The sequence below is a fragment of the Molothrus ater genome, chromosome W (assembly GCF_012460135.2).
Source record: "Molothrus ater isolate BHLD 08-10-18 breed brown headed cowbird chromosome W, BPBGC_Mater_1.1, whole genome shotgun sequence".
NCBI lineage: Eukaryota > Metazoa > Chordata > Aves > Passeriformes > Icteridae > Molothrus > Molothrus ater.
Window position 1 is genome coordinate 2,266,548 of NC_050510.2, and position 15,958 is coordinate 2,282,505.

Here is a 15,958-nt window from a genome sequence, read left to right on the forward strand (position 1 = left end):
GACCATAACTACACTAAAGGGGAAAGTGCTTGACAGCTGAGAGAAGGCTGTTACTGGGTTTCTGGTTTTGTTTGTTGTTGCTGCCATAGTTATTGTTGTTCGTTTGCCTTGTTATACATATTAATACTAGTAAAGAGCTGTTATTCCTTTTCCCATATCTTTGCCTGAAAGCCCCTTAATTTCAAAGTTACAATAATTTGGAGGGAAGGGGGTCAACTTTTCCATTTCATGGGAGGTTCCCACCTTCCTTGGCAGACACCTGTCTTTCAAACCAAGACACTGAAAGACTACATTTTGGTAAAGGATTATTTGGAAGCACGAGACCCCAAACCATCTTTCTATCAAAGGAGACACGACTCCTAGACCTGCCTCTAGGATATTTATACGCACAGCCCCCACCTTTTTTCATTGGAACAAGTGTTTGGCTACTAAGAAATAGTAGGTTTGTTTCATGGTCTGTGACCTGAAGACTTTGGTTCCCATTAGGTTTTGGCAAATACCTCTTTGGATGTCTCACATACGAAATGTAAGATCATTAAGATGAAACAGCACACAGTCCCAGCAATAGCAAAGGGTTTCACAATGACCCAAGAAGCACCTTCTAGTAATTTATCACAGAGATTTCATTGGATTAGGCCCTTTCAGTGAGCAGATATCTCAAGAAGCTCCAAACCGCAACAGAGTCAAAAGGATCCATCAATGAAGCCCAGCTATGTAGCCTACCTCCTAACTGTTCCCACTGAGGTCCACAGGTCTGCAGTTTTATTTCCCACAAAACTTTTCTCCTCAGAAAACAATTGGACAATTTAAGTATGAAGCTCCCTTTAAATGAGTCAGAGGAATTAAAGAGATGAAACAGAAAGAAAAGTACCAAGGCTTCTATTCATTAAGCTACTTTTACAGTCACTTTTGTTTTGTGAATATTCACTATTTTACCCTTCAGAACGTTACATTATCATCCAAGGAGATAAAGGAATTATTTTGTTGGATTTTCACAGTTCAATAATTAGATAATCAGACTTAAAAATAATGGGCTAGGCAAAATACAGGTGTATTGGATGCTGAAATGTAAATATGTTACATAATAGACATATACATTTATGCTTACAGTAGTGTATGGCCAATATGAAATAGCCAAAGGCAAAAAAAACAATCTCACGTTGGAGTGGGTCTGGTTGGGATGGACAGCAGAATGGCCCCACCGGCTTACTCAGAAAGCATTAACCTTAGGCCATGGGGAAACATCTTGTTAAGTTAGGGCGAGCAGCATGGAATGAGCATGGAATGATGGGAATACTTATGCAAAGTAAGCCATTCCATATAAGGCCATGTCCTGAACCCTACCCTCTGATTGGCTTGCTACAGTTTCCTTATTTAGTCAAGTTTTGTTCTCTACCCTGGTTAGATCCTGTCCCCTCAGCCCTGCCCCTCAGTTAAAGTTCTGTTTGCCCCATTGTTAGGTCTTTGGATCTTGCCCCTTGTACTGTGCATGGCTTCTCCACATTTGTTATTTACGTGCATTATTAAAGGTTCTTATTTTCCAGGCAAATCCATTGCACTCATCCTTTTATTTATTACCACACTCCCGGCTGACCTGGTCCCGGGGTCACACGTGCCGGCATGACAATCTTGTGCACAAAAGCTTTATACATGTTCTCAGAATGCAGGATCAAGTTCAGCTTGAATCCAAAGTATAACTGCTGACAAGGTTGAAGAAGCATCATCCCCATTTTTGTAGCACAGGCTACACAGAACATACCTAATTCATTGGTTAAAGTCTGACAATTAAGTTACCTACTTTTAATCAACTTGATGTTGGTATAAATGCAGACTAGACTGGTATCAAAGTTTAGATACCTCAGGGTTGTGGTTTAACCCCTGAAGGCACCATATGAACTACTATGAAAAAAATTAACTATATCACAGACAAAACCTGTACACTGAGCACAAAAAAAACTTACTTTCTATTCTTTTGTTCCACAAACAAAGCCTTGGGACAGGCTAAAGCATTTAGATTCCTCCCTTTGCCATCACCTAAAAGGTTTGTTAGATTTTTTTCAAAAACTTTGTACTATGTGCTAAGATGAACAGTATAATTTCTGAGGAATGGAACTCACCGAGAATGAGAGCGACTTCTTGATCCCCACCTTTCCCTAGATCTAGACCGTTTTTTCAGGGGACTTCTGGATCTTCGTCTGTCCTTTTGTCTTGAGAGTGATCTGTTGCCAGATCTACTTCTATATGAATAATGCCAGAAGAAAAATAATATTGAAACTTCATAAAAATTAGGTCAACCAAGAAGGGAAAAAACCCCACATAAATCTTGCCTCACTACATAAAATTATAGTTACACCTCAGTAATGTACTGCCAATCAACATTTTTGTTTTTTACTTTAAGCTTCACCAGGTGCATATGCTCTCCTTTGAAACAATGCACCATTTAAGTAATACTCATGTACTCCTGGTAACATTGGATGACAGCAGAGACAACACCTACGTGCTGTGTGACCAGGTGGATGATCTGCTCTGCCTGGTGGCAGAGCTTAAAGAGGAAGTGGAGGGGCTGAAGAGTATCAGGGAGTGTGAGAGAGAAATAGATTGGTGGAGTCACACCCTTCCATCCCTGAAAAAAATGCAGTGGATGGAAGCTCAGCAAGAGTTGGAGAAGCCCTGACCGTCTCACCATCAGGCAGAAGGAGACCTAAAAAATGGAGGGGAATGGAAACAGGTCTCTGCTCAGGAGGTGGAAGAATCCCCTTCCGGCCTCCCTCGCATTCCCAGGTGCCCTTACAGAATAGGTATGAAGCTCTTGAACTCGAGGATCAGGCAGATGATAGTGAAGATCTATCTAAGGGGCTGACCAGAACAAGTCAGTCAACCAGACGGATCCCAACTACGGCTGTTAAGAAAGAAAGAAGGGTAATTGTAGTAGGTGACTCCCTTCTGAAGGGAACCGAGGACCTGGTATGCCAACTGGACCCATCCCACAGGGAAGTCTGCTGCCTCCCTGGGGCCTGGATAAAGGATATTACCAGAAGACTCCTTGGACTGATTCAGCCCTCTGATTATTCCCCACTGCTGGCTGCCCAGGTTGGCAGCGATGAGGTTGCTGAGAAAAGTCCCAGGGCAATCAAAAAGGACTTCAAAGCATTGGGGCAACTGCTTGAAGGGACAGGAGCACAGGTGGTGTTTTCCTCAATTCCTTCAGTAGCAGGGAAGAATGCCAAAAAGAACAGGAGAACCCACCTGGTCAACATGTGTCTCAAAGATCAGTGCCATTGGTGGAATTTCGTCTTTTTCGATCAAGAGGTGGTTTATACAACACCAGGCCTGCCTAGCAAAGGCAAAAGGATTCTAGTCTGTGAGTTGGCAGGGCTGATTGAGAGGGCTTTAAACTAGGTTTGCAGGAGAGAGGGGAAAAGAACGGGCTCAGCAGAGATGAATTAAGGGGCGGCATGACAGTATTGGGGGTGAAATCAATAGCCCAGCTGTAGTGCATCTAGACCTCGCTGGCTCTGAAGTATGCTGGCCACACTGGAACACACTTGCAGTCTTACAGGGATGAGCCATGGACTCCTAAGCTAATAAAAGCCAACAGGGAAATACCAGAAAATTATCTCAAATTAAGAGGCCTTCTTCTACGAAGGCAACACACCTAAAAGCCCAGCTGAGGTGCCTCTACAGCAATGTACACAGCATGGGCAACAAACAGGAGGCATTAGAAGCCACCGTGCTGCTACAAAGTTATGACCTTGTTGCCATTACTGAAACTTGGTAGGATGAATCCCATGACTGGAGTGTGGCTATCTATGGCTAAAGGCTGTTCAGAAGAGATGGGGGAAGAAGGAGAGGCAGATGAGTTGCCTTCTACATCAAGAAGCAGATTGAGTGTGAAGAGTTGTCTCTGAAGAACAGCCATGAGCAGGTAAAACATCTTGAACAATGCCCTATTTTTCAAAGCTATCAGTGGTGAACTAAGAGGGGGAATATCATGCTGCTTTTGGTGTTGAATTATGCTACAGTCAGTTTGACTCATCAATCCCAAAGTTAAGCATCCTAATATGGAGGTGAAGATGTAGCAGATATGGTAAAGTATCCTTAGCTAAAAATACTAAGCTGGCACAGTTGACCTGGAGACATTTAACTGACAGTCAATCACTTTATACTATAAAAGTTCAGTCCCACTTTCAAATGGCAGGTTCTTCTAACACACCTTTTCTTGGAGTGTGTATGAAGATTCCTCCCTTGGGTGAGGGCACCCCTCAAGGTTACTCCTTGAGGCTGAAAGAGACCAGAGTTGTTAGTATGGGTGAGTAACATCAATCTCTACTTAAAAATTGGGTGGGTTTGGTAGTTTTAATATAATTGCTTCAATATAGTACACTATACTATACTAGTAGTTTTAGCTTCTATACTCTGTAGTAAATAATTCTGATTAAGATCTTTTTGTCTAATAATTTATCATAATAAATAATTAATTTATATATATCTATATCTATATATCTGGTTTGCCATCCTTAATCCCACAGGACAAAGTTGTACATAGGTTCAATTACACCTTTATAATTCTTTAGACTTAAACCGTTGACAAAGTCTGGGGCTAAGATTGGATCCAGCCACACTCAGGCTCCTCTCTGAGGAGTTTAGAAAGCAAGGCGGTCCTTTCTGCACCTTGTGACTCAATGGAAAGGCTTCTCTAATAAACTTTGTCTGAAGCTCCCACTCTACCTGTGACACTAACATCTGCTGGGAAAGTAGCACAGCAAGCTGTAGGTAATCCAAGAGACTCCTGTAATGCATGGAGTATAACTTCTTGAGCCAGGTAATAGCCCTACCAGAGGGGATGCAATACTGGATCCGTTGGTCATCAATGTAACTGAGCTAATTGGGGACATCAACATTAGAGGTAGCCAGGGCTGCAGTGATCATGCACTGGTGGAGTTCATAGTCCTGAGGGATATGGGTCAGGTAAGGAGCAGTTAAGCCCCTGAACTTTAGGAAGGCAAACTTACAGCTCTTCAGGGAGAGAGTCAGTGGGATCTCCTGGGAGACTGTCCTCAGGCACAAGGGAGTAGAACAGACCTGTCAGACATTTAAAGAAGCCATCCATAGAGTGCAAGAGCTAGTGATCCCCAGGAAAAAGAAATCAGGCAAGGAAGGCAAGAGACCAGCATGGCTGAGTGGGGAACTGCTGGTCAAACTAAAGGGAAAGAAGCAAATGCATAGACAGTTGAAGCTAGGACAGGTGACCTGGGAAGACTATAGAGACAAAGTACAGTTGTGTAGGGATAGGGTGAGAAAGACCAAGGTGAAGCTGGAACTGAACCTGGCAAAGGACACAAAGAACAACAGAAAGGGCTTCTACAGTTATGTCAACCAGAAAGGGAAGGTCAAAGAATGTGTAACTCCCCAATAAACAACACTGGTAAACTGGTAACAATGGATGAAGAGAAGGCTGAGGTACTTGACAACTTCTTTGCCTCAGTCTTCAATAGCAACCTCTCTTCCCACACCTCTTGAGTGGATGGACAGCAGAATGGGGACTGGGGGAGCAAAGTCCTTCCCACTGTAAGAGAAGATCAGGTTCATGACCACCTGAGGAACCTGAATGTACATAAGTCTTCCTCTCTACCACAGAAGAGCTTATCTGTTCTATCCATCAGCTGGTGCAATAGCTCCAGGCGTTCTCCCCCTCATATGAATTGGGGAGATAACGCAGGCTTGTCCAGTAAGGAGTTACCTCTGACACCAGATGGGATACAATAAACATCTTGCCTTGAGAGCAGGATGTAGGGAGATAAGCTGGAATTTCTGATTGACAGACATTTCACTTTACAAACTATAAAAGCTACACAAACTTTCACAAAGTCAGAAGTCTCTTACACACACCCTGGAAACATGTAGGACTTCTCTCCGAAGTTTGGATGCAAACTTTGTGGTTACTTTCCCAGGAACTGAGTGAAAGGATTCTATGTGTACTCCATCATCAATTTGGTGGTAAGCTACATTGACTCCTAACCTGTACTATTTCTTCACTAGCTGTAATATAGATACCTTTTATCATGCACTGTATTTTATCTACTAGTAGTTCTTTTTGTTTTATCCTGTGTAGTAAGTAGTCTGTTTAAAGTCTTATGTCTGTTAATATTGTGTCTATTCAATAAATAATTCATTTTAAAATATACTTAATTGGCCATTCTTAAGAACTTGGGAGTGAGAACCATTTGGGGTGCAGGCCACCTCAAAAAGAGCTACTACCAGAAATCTGAGTCAAAGGCAGGACTTGTCCAAACTCTCATCTCCATTTGTAACAGAGACCTGGCATGACACAAATAGTGTGGAATAAGGGGTGGATACAGTTCTGGTTTCAGGTGAGACAGATTTCATTTTCTTCTCAGTAGCTGGTACAGTGCTGTGGTTTGGATTCAGTATGAGAATAATGTTGATAACACACTGATGTTTTGGTTGTTGCTAAGTAGTGCTTACCCTAAGACAAGGGCTTCTCCAGTGTCTCATGCTCTGCCAGTGAGGAGGTGCACAATAAACCATGAGGGAGCATAGCCAGGACAGCTGACCTGAACTGGCCAAAGGGATTTTCCATACCATGGAACATCATGTTCAGTATACAAACTGGGGGGAGTTGGCCATTAGCCACCAATCAGTGCTTGGGGACAGGTTGGGCATAGGTCAGCAGATGGTGAACAATTGTATTGTGCATCACTTGTTTCACTTGGGTTTTATTCCTCTGTCTCCCTCTTATTATAATTACATTTTAAAATTATTGTTGGTTTTGTTAGTATTATTTTTACGTTTTACTTTTTTTTCTCTTAATCAACTGTTTTTATCTCAGCCATGGGTTTTACCTTTTACCGATTCTCCTCCCCATCCCACCAGGGAAGGAGGGGTGGAAGTGAACAAGTGATTGCATGGTACTTCATTCCTGCCTGGGGTTAAACCACAACACAGCATGTTCTCAAAACTGACAATAGCAGTGGTAAAATCACTTAAAAAAAAAAAAATATATATATATATATAAATATATATCAGCAATTGTTTAAAGCACAGATTTTCTGCAAGAAAAATAAATCCAAATTTATCTCCTAAAAATCAGTTAGATTTACATCAGTACAAAATAGCACTGATTACTGCAGTTGCACAAAACAAAGACTGTTTTTCAGTTATCTCCTGAGTTAGAGAAGATAAGCAATAAAAAACTGAACAAATTATTGTTCTTGCATTAAAAAGGTACCCAATGTTTTGATGTCATTATATAACACTTACTGTGTAACATTATTACAAAACACAGACACTGGAAAATAAGGAGATGATTGCTGACAGCCAGAGCACATTGTGCTTGACAAATTTAGTGGCCTTCTACAATGGGGATACAGCAGTGGTGAATGAAGGAAGAGTGACTGATGTCATCTACCTGGACTTGTACAAAGGTCCCTTGGGAAAATGTTTTTGTAGGTGTTGGGGTCCATCAGTGCTGGTCACTTTTTAAACATCACCTCCTAAGGTCACCAGGAGCAGGCAATTCCTAAATGTAAGAAGTCAAGCAGGCCAGGCAGAAGGCCGACTTGGCTGAACAGGAATCTTCTCTTGAAAATAAGGCAAAACTGGAAGGTGCATGCCAGGTGGAAGCAAGGTCAGGTGACATGGGAAGAATACAGAGATGTTGCTTGGCACTGTAGGGAGAAAATCTGTATGGTAAAGCTCAACTGGAGTTGAAGCTGCCAGAACTGTGGGGAATGATAAAAGGAGTTTTTTCAAATATAATAATAGCAATAGGCAGTGTAAAAAGAACATCGGCCTATTACAGGATGAGGATGGTTACCTCACAAACAGGGACATGGACAAGGCAGAGGTGTTTAACGCATTCTCTGCCTATGTCATCAACACGGATGATGGATCAAGGGGGTCTCCGTGTCCTGAGCTGGAGGACCATGACAGTGAGAATGATCTACTTCTAGTCAGCCCTGAAATTGTGTGGGATCTGCTGCTCCAGCTGGATCCCTACAAATCTATGGGGCCTGATGGGATTCATCCAAGAATCCTCAAGGAACTGGCTGATGTCATCACAAAACCTCTCTCGATGATTTTTGAGTGGTCTTGGGAATCTGGAGAGGTCCCAGCTGACTGAAAGCTGCCGAACATTGGCCCAATTATCAAGGGCAGGAAGAAGGACCACAGAAACTACAGGCCTGTTAGTCTCACTTCAGTGCCTGGTAAAGTGATTAAGATTATTCTGGGAGGTATTGAAAAACATCCAAAAGACAATGCAGTCATCGGTCACAGCCAGCATGGCTTCATGACAGGAAAGTCTTGCTTATCAAACTTGATTTCCTTTTTTGACAAAGTAACACACCTCATTGATCAAGGGAAGTCAGTTGATGTCATTTGTTTTTTGATTTCAGTAGAGCTTTTGATACTGTCTCTCACAGAATCCTTCTGGACAAAATGTCAAGCACACATCTGGATAAACACGTCATGTGATGGGTGAGCAACTGGCTCACAGGTCAGGCACAGAGAGTTATAATGAATAGAGTGACATCAGACTGGCAACCTGTCACTAGTGGGATTCCTCAGGGCTCCATCTTAGCCCTCCCTGTGCTCTTCAACACCTCCATAAATTACTTGAAAGCAGGACTCAAAGGGATACTAAGCAAGTTTGCAGATAATACAAAACTGGGAGGAGCCGTTGACTCCCTCAAAGGTGGGGAGGGTTTGCAGAGAGACCTTGACAAATTAGAGGACTGGGCAATCATCAAATGCATGAAGTTTAACAAGGGAAAGTGACAGATTCTGCACCTGGGATGGGGCAACCTTGGATTTATGTACAGACTGGAGAATGAGATGCTGGAAAGCAGTGCAAAGGATAGGGACCTGGGGGTCCTGGTCAACAGAAAGTTGAATACGAGTCAGCAGTGTGCCTTGGCAGTCAGGAGGGCCAACCATGTCCTGGGGTGCATCAGGCAAAGCATCACCAGCCAGTCAAGGGAGGTGATTGTCCCGCTCTGCTTAGTACTGGTGTGACCTCATCTTGAATATTGTAAGCAGCTTTGGGCACCACAATACAAAAAAGATATTAAGCTATTAGAGACCATCCAAAGGAGGGCAAAAAAAAATGGTGAAGGGCCTTGAGGGGAAGCTCTGTGAGGAGTGGCTGAGATCACTTGGTCTGTTCAGCCTGGAGGAGACTGAGGGGAGATCTCATCACAGTCTACAACTTCCTTGTGAGGGGAAGAGGAGGGGCAGACACTGATCTCTTCTCTGTGGTGACCAGTGACAAGACCCGAGGAAATAGCCTGAAGTTTTGTCAGGGGAAGTTTAGGTTGGATATTAGAGAAAAGGTTCTTCACCCAAAGGGTGGTTGGACACTGGAACAGGCTCCTCACAGCCTGTGCTCACAGCCCCAAGCCTGACAGAGTTTGGACAAGAAGCTTTTGGACAATACTCTCAGGCACATGGTGTGGTTCTTGGGGATGGTGCTGTGCAGGGCCTGGAGTTGGACTCAGTGATCTTTGTGGGTCATTTCCAACTCAGCATATTCTGTGATTCTTTGATTCTCTGATTCTGTGATGTGACAATGGACCACTCGATGGATAAGGAATTGGCTGGATGATCACACTCAAAGAGTTGCAGTCAACAGCTCAATGTCCAAGTGGAGAGCAGTGACCGGTGGTGATCCTCAGGAGTCAGTATTGGGACTGGCACTGTTTAACATCTTTGTTGGTGACATGGACAGTGAGATCGAGTGCACCCTTAGCAAGTTTGCTGATGACAGCAAACTGTGTGGTGCAGTCAACACATTGGATGGAAGGGATGCCAACCAGAGGGGCCCTGACAGGCTTGAGAGGTGGGCCTGTAAAAACCTCATGAAGTTCAACAAGGCCAAGTGCAAGGTCCTGCACCTGGGTTGGGGCAATTCCAAGCAAAAGTAAAGGCTGAGTGAAGAATGGATTGAGAGCAGCTCTGGGAAGAAGGACTTGGGGGTGTTGGTGGACAAGAAGCTTGATATGTATGTATTGGTTTTGCACGGCCTGGTTTTTGGCAGCAGGGGGGCCACAAAGATGGCTCCTGTGAGAAGCTGCTAGAAGCTTCCCACCATGTCCAACAGAGCCAATGGCTGATGGCTCTGAAGATGGACATGCTGCTGGCCAAAACTCAGCCAACGAGAGAAGTTGGTAACGCCTCTGTGATTACATATTTAGGAAGAAAATCAAAACAAAAGTCACAAGTTTTTGCTTGTAGTTAGAGGAGGAGGTGAGAATATGTGAGGGAAAATAACATGGTGACACCAAGGTCAGCAGAGAAGGAAGGGGTGGAGGTGCTCCAGGCGCTGGAGCCAAGATTCCTCTGCAGGCTGTGGTGAAGACCATGGTGAAGCAGGCTGTCCCCCTGCAGCCCAGGGGTCCGCAGGGGATGCAGAGATCCACCTGCAGCCCGTGGGGGAGGTGCCCATGCCAGAGTGGGTGGATGCCTGGAGGAGGCTGTGATCCAGTGGGAGACCCGGTGGAGAGAGGGGGCCCCTGCTTTCAGGCTGGAGCAGCCTGTCCTTGGAGGACTGCACCCCTTGGAAAGAGAGCCACGTCACAGCAGTTTTGGGAAGACTGTGTTCCCGTGGGTGGAGTTAATGTTGCAGCAGGTGGGGTATGGCTGCTGCTCGTGAGAGTGGACCCATGCCGGAGAGAAGTTCACGGAGAGCTGTCTCCCGTGGGAGGGACCCCATAGTCTCACAGGGGAAGGACTCCTCTCCTAGAGCAGCAGAAGAAAATCTCAGTGATGAACTAACCAAAACCCCCATGTCCCGTCTCCCTGCTCTGTCAGTGGGAAGGAGGGAGGAGCTGGGGAGCAAAAAGGTGTTTTAAGGGCTTATTTTACTTCTCATTATCCTCCTCTAATTCTGTTAGTAATAAAATTCACTTTGCAACCTTAAGTTGAGCCTGTTTTGCCCTCGAAATATTTCTCCCGGTCCCTATTTCCCTCATGAAGTGTTAGATAATTTTTTTCCCCTCTACCCAGCTGTGGCAGGGGAGGGTGATAGAGCGACTCTCATGGATGCCTGGCATTGGGCCAGTATCAAACCACAACAATGTCTCAGCAATACGTGCTTGCAGCACAGACAGCCAACCATATAAAAATAATCTGCTTCAAAGGTTGCATCAAAAGGAGCATGGCCAGCAGGTCGAGGGAGGTAATTCTTCCCCTCTACTCTGCTCTTGTGAGACCTCACCTGGAGCACTGCATCCAGCTCTGGGGTCCCCAGCACAGGAAGGACATAGGCCTGTTGGAGAGAGTCCAGAGGAGGACCATGAAGGTGATCAGAGAGCTGGAACACCTACCCTATGAAGACAGGCTGAGAGAGTTGAGGCTGGGATGTTCAGCCTGGAAAAGAGAAGTCTCCAGGGTGACCTTATGGCAGCCTTCTGGTACCTAAAGGGGGCCTACAAGAAAGTTGGGGAGGAATTTTTTACAAGTACATGTGGTGATAGAACAAGGGGGAATGGCTTTAAAATGAAAGAAGGTAGGTTTAGATTATATATTAGGAAGAAATTCTTTACTGTGTGGGTGGTGAGGCACTGAAACAGGCTGCCCAGAGAAGTTGTGGATGCCCCATCCTTGGAAGTGTTCAAGGCCAGGTTGGATGGGGCTTTGAGGAACCTGGTCTAATGTAAGGTGTCTGCCCATGGCAGGAGGGTTGGAACTAGATGATCTCTAAGGTCTCTTCCAACCCAAACTATTCTATGATTTTATGAAATCTGAAGCCTTCACACTAAAATCTTGTTTGGTAGTATAACTGATGTGATATATTCCCTCTGGCCATCTTTTCTGTATATGAAAGAACTCTAGATGCCCTGTTGAAAAAACAATGGATGAAAGAATGGGATAGTGCTGTTGCTGCAACACTGAAAACATTCACCATTTTAAAGTGCAAGCTATCAAATACACTGAGGTTTTGTTGGGTTTTTTATACTTAATGGAGTCAAATATCTTTAGATTGATTATGTAAATGATCAAAAGACATTTCTGACATTGTACCATTTCAGGAAGTGTTTATAAGTCTTACATAGAAAGACTGTCTCATTCTTGGAAAAAAAATAATGGGTAAACTTTATGGATGATCTAGTAATTTTATTTGTCCTATATTTCAAAGCCAGTTTTACAACTTAAGAAATTAGCAAAGCAAAAAAAATCTGAAGAATTAAAAACTACCCTTAAAGCCTTTTTTCGTCTGACTTTTAAAAAATACAGCTTTACATTTACAGTACAATTAATAAAAATACAGCATTTGTTAACTAGATGTTTAGAAGTTCAGGACAGCAGCAACTTTCTACTAGCAAAACCAGCCAGCCTGTAAGTTTAAGGCATTAACAGTAAACTAAATGTTCCATCCCCAAAACAGAGATAACTATTTCTTTTTAAAAGACAAAGGTTACAAAATGAAATTATGCTACATGGCACAAAATGTACCATGAAACCATAAAAATAGTTATGCTACATGGCACGAAAAGTACCTTCTAGTGTGTTTTACCTGAAAGTAATACAGAAAACAGGCAGCATTTAGAGGGAATGAGTATTTGGTCAGAGACAAATTTCCTAGTTACTCTATCTAGGTCAGTTAAAGTTACTAATTTTCTCTACAGGGAAACTTGTCTCACAACTCAGTAAGAAATTTCAGTAACCATCAGCACTCAAAAAAACCCCAGTATGAATTCTTAGTCCAAAATAATAAATATACTTACCTGTGTTTTGAGTGAGATCTTTTCCTTCTAGATTGGGATTTTGAGCTAGACCTGGATTCTGAACGAGAATGGGAACGAGATCGACCACCTTTTCTTTCACTGCTCTTTCCAGACTCTGAGAGGAAGAAAACACTGCAATGTAAGCTCAGAATATTGAAAGAAACCAGTTAACAATCTGGCACAAGTTTAATGTATCACACATATAGTGCAAGGGGCCCATGCTTTGCACATCTTCCTTCTTTGTTAATATCCTTGAGAAAAATCCAATAAAGTCATTGCATATACTCGTTGAGTGCAGCCACCCTGCAACGGTACACATAAACCAGGTAATTATAAACAGCTAGCTCTGTTAGAAATGAGATTTATGTTGCTGCCACAATGCACAAGATTACAACAGGTTCTCCTCTGGTATATTATTTAATTATATTAATTTTTAAAATAACCTCAGAACAATAAATTTAGAGGGCAGAGTTTCAAAAGCAAGCATAAAATGCAAATAATAATTAGTGCTTTTTATACTTTTAAATATTCCAACCACTGTAAAAATACTGAAGTTATATTCCTCAAATGCTGTTTTGGGGGAGGAAGGGATGGAGAGACGGGAGTAAAAAGTTTGATCCAAAGGCCAGGAAGTCCACAGAAAACTTACCAGTGACCTCTGCAGACTTTGGTTCAGACTCTAAAAGATTATCATTCTGCTGCTTAACACTGAGAAAATGTTAGAACTATTTTTCTCACAACTCTCAAAAAGACAGAAAGTACTCCATCCCCCCTCCCAAAAAAAAAACCCTCAAGACACTCCACCATCTAACCTACATAAGCTAATGTCTGAATGTCTGTATCTTTTTGTAAGAACAAAGACAAAATCTTGCTGATGAAAAAATGTCTCAGTTTGGAAAGACAGGTGTCTGCTAAGGAAGGCAAGAACCTCCCCTGAAATGGAAAATGTAAACCCCCTCCCTCCAAATTGCTATAAATTTGAAATTAAGGGGGACTCTCAGGCAAAGATATGGGAGCAGGAATAACAGTTCTTTATTAGGGAAGAATATAAAAATAAAATAAACAGTGCAGTAAATCAAAACAACACTGACAGAGTCAGAATATAACCTGACACCCTCTGGGTCAGGGTGTTGGTAGCAGTCCAATTGGAATTGTGGCTGCAGTCCTCCTGGAGTAGCAGGTGGGGTTCTGTTAGAGCAGTGATCCTGTAGAAGAGTGTAGTCTTCCTCTGGGAATCCAGTGGAAAGGCTGTTCTGCTGTCCCAGTATCTCACATTATAGCCAGTTAGGAATGCTTGGCTCCTCCCTCTGGGCAGAGCATCTCACAATGGGATGCTGTAATTCTATCAGTCATGCAGTGACAGTCAATGGTCCATTAACAGATGATATCTCCAGGGAAACTGCCCAATTAACAGAAGATAATTGCCACACCTCTAACAGATGGCAAAAAGAATATACATTGCTTGGCAATCTAGGACATTATGCACCCCTTATTCTATTTCCATCTGCTTCACAATGAAACCTTACATACAGTTCTCACTTAAGACTAGGTTTCCCTGTGGTACAAAAAGGCTTTCTCCATCTTTCTGCATTACCCACCAAGTGTAACCAGGTCCTTGAGCAATAACAATCCCATGCATGGGTTTGTCTTTGCCTGTGGTGGGATTAATCCAAACAGTCTTTCCTAAAATATCTTTCATATGTACCACAGGGACTTCATCTCCATCCACTGTGTGCAAGGGTTCAGACTGGGAAGGACCAGCTCGATTGATGGACCCTCTGGTATTGACCATCCAGGTGGCTTTTGCTACGTTCATTTTCCAATTTCTAAGAGTTCCCCCACCAAGTACCTTCAGGGTAGTCTTAAGTAGTCCATTGCACCGTTCAACTTTCCCGGCAGCTGGTGCATGATAGGGAATATGATAGATCCATTCAATGCCATGTTCCCTAGCCCAGGTTTTGATAAGGCCATTCTTGAAATGGGTCCCGTTGTCCGATTCAATTCTCTCAAGGGTTCCATGTCTCCACAGGACTTGCTTTTCAAGGCCCAAGATGGTGTTACGGGCAGTAACGTGAGGCACAGGGTAGGTCTCCAACCATCCAGTGGTGGCTGCCACCATGGTCAGCACATAGCGCTTACCTTGCCGTGTCTGGGGTAGTGTGATGTAGTCAATCTGCCAGGTCTCCCCAAACTTGTACTTGGACCACCACCCACCATACCAAAGGGGCTTTACTCGCTTGGCCTGTTTGATGGCAGCACATGTCTCACAGTCATGGAGAACCTGCAAAATACTGCCCATGGTTAAATCCACCCCTTGGTCTCTTGCCCACTTATAGGTGGCATCTCTGCCCTGATGGCCTGAGGCACCATGGGCCCATCGAACTAGGAACAACTCCCCCTTATGTTGCCAATCCAAGTCTATCTTTGAGACCTCTATCTTTGCTGCCTGATCTACCTGTTCATTGTTTCGGTGTTCCTCACTGGCTCTACTCTTGGGGACATGGGCATCTACATGACAGACTTTGACAGATAGATTTTCTACCTGAGAGACAATGTGTTTCCATTCATGAACAGCTTTCCTCTACACTGCCAGTTGGCCTTTTTCCACCTTTCCAGCCAGCCCCACAGAGCATTGGCTACCATCCATGAATCAGTACAAAGGTAGAGCTTTGGCCACTTCTCTCTCTCAGCAATGTCCAGGGCCAGCTGAACAGCTTTGAGTCCAGCAAGTTGACTTGATCCACCTTCTCTTTCGGTAGCTTCTGCAACCTGTCCTGTGGGGCTCCATACGGCTGCTTTCCACTTCCAGTTCATCCCTATGATGTGACAGGAACCATCAGTGAAGAGAGTGTAGCATGTTTCCTCTGCTGGTAGTTGGTTATATGGTGGAGCTTCTTCAGCACGTGTCACTTGCTCTTGTTCCTCTTCATCTATGAGACCAAAGTTTTCACTTTCCGGCCAATTTGTAATTACCTCCAAAATCCCAGCATATTTCAGGTTTCCAATATGGGCGCGCTGCATGATGAGAGCAATCCATTTGCTCCATGTGGCGTCAGTGGCATGGTGGGTAGTGGGAACCTTTTCTTTAAACATCCACCCCAGCACTGGTAGTCAGGGTGCCAGGAGGAGTTGCACTTCTGTGCCAATCACCTCCGAGGCAGCTTGAACTCCTTCATAGGCAGCCAAAATTTCCTTCTCTGTGGGAGTGTAGT

At 43.7% G+C, this 15,958-nt stretch overlaps 1 protein-coding gene across 6 annotated transcripts in view; it reads right to left on the minus strand.

Annotated features, from left to right (window-relative positions):
* LOC118701523 (splicing regulatory glutamine/lysine-rich protein 1-like) overlaps positions 1–15,958 on the minus strand; it is a 75,097-nt gene that overhangs the window by 26,023 nt on the left and 33,116 nt on the right. For 5 of the 6 annotated variants that reach the window (XM_036406175.2, XM_036406173.2, XM_036406174.2 and 2 more), the window contains 2 exons: positions 12,747–12,861; positions 2,118–2,237 (listed from right to left, as the gene is read on the minus strand). In XM_036406175.2, the coding sequence (XP_036262068.2) occupies positions 2,118–2,237; positions 12,747–12,861 (235 nt within the window). The remainder of the gene's footprint in view (positions 1–2,117; positions 2,238–12,746; positions 12,862–15,958) is intronic. The other variant, XM_054517776.1, reaches the window with a different exon arrangement.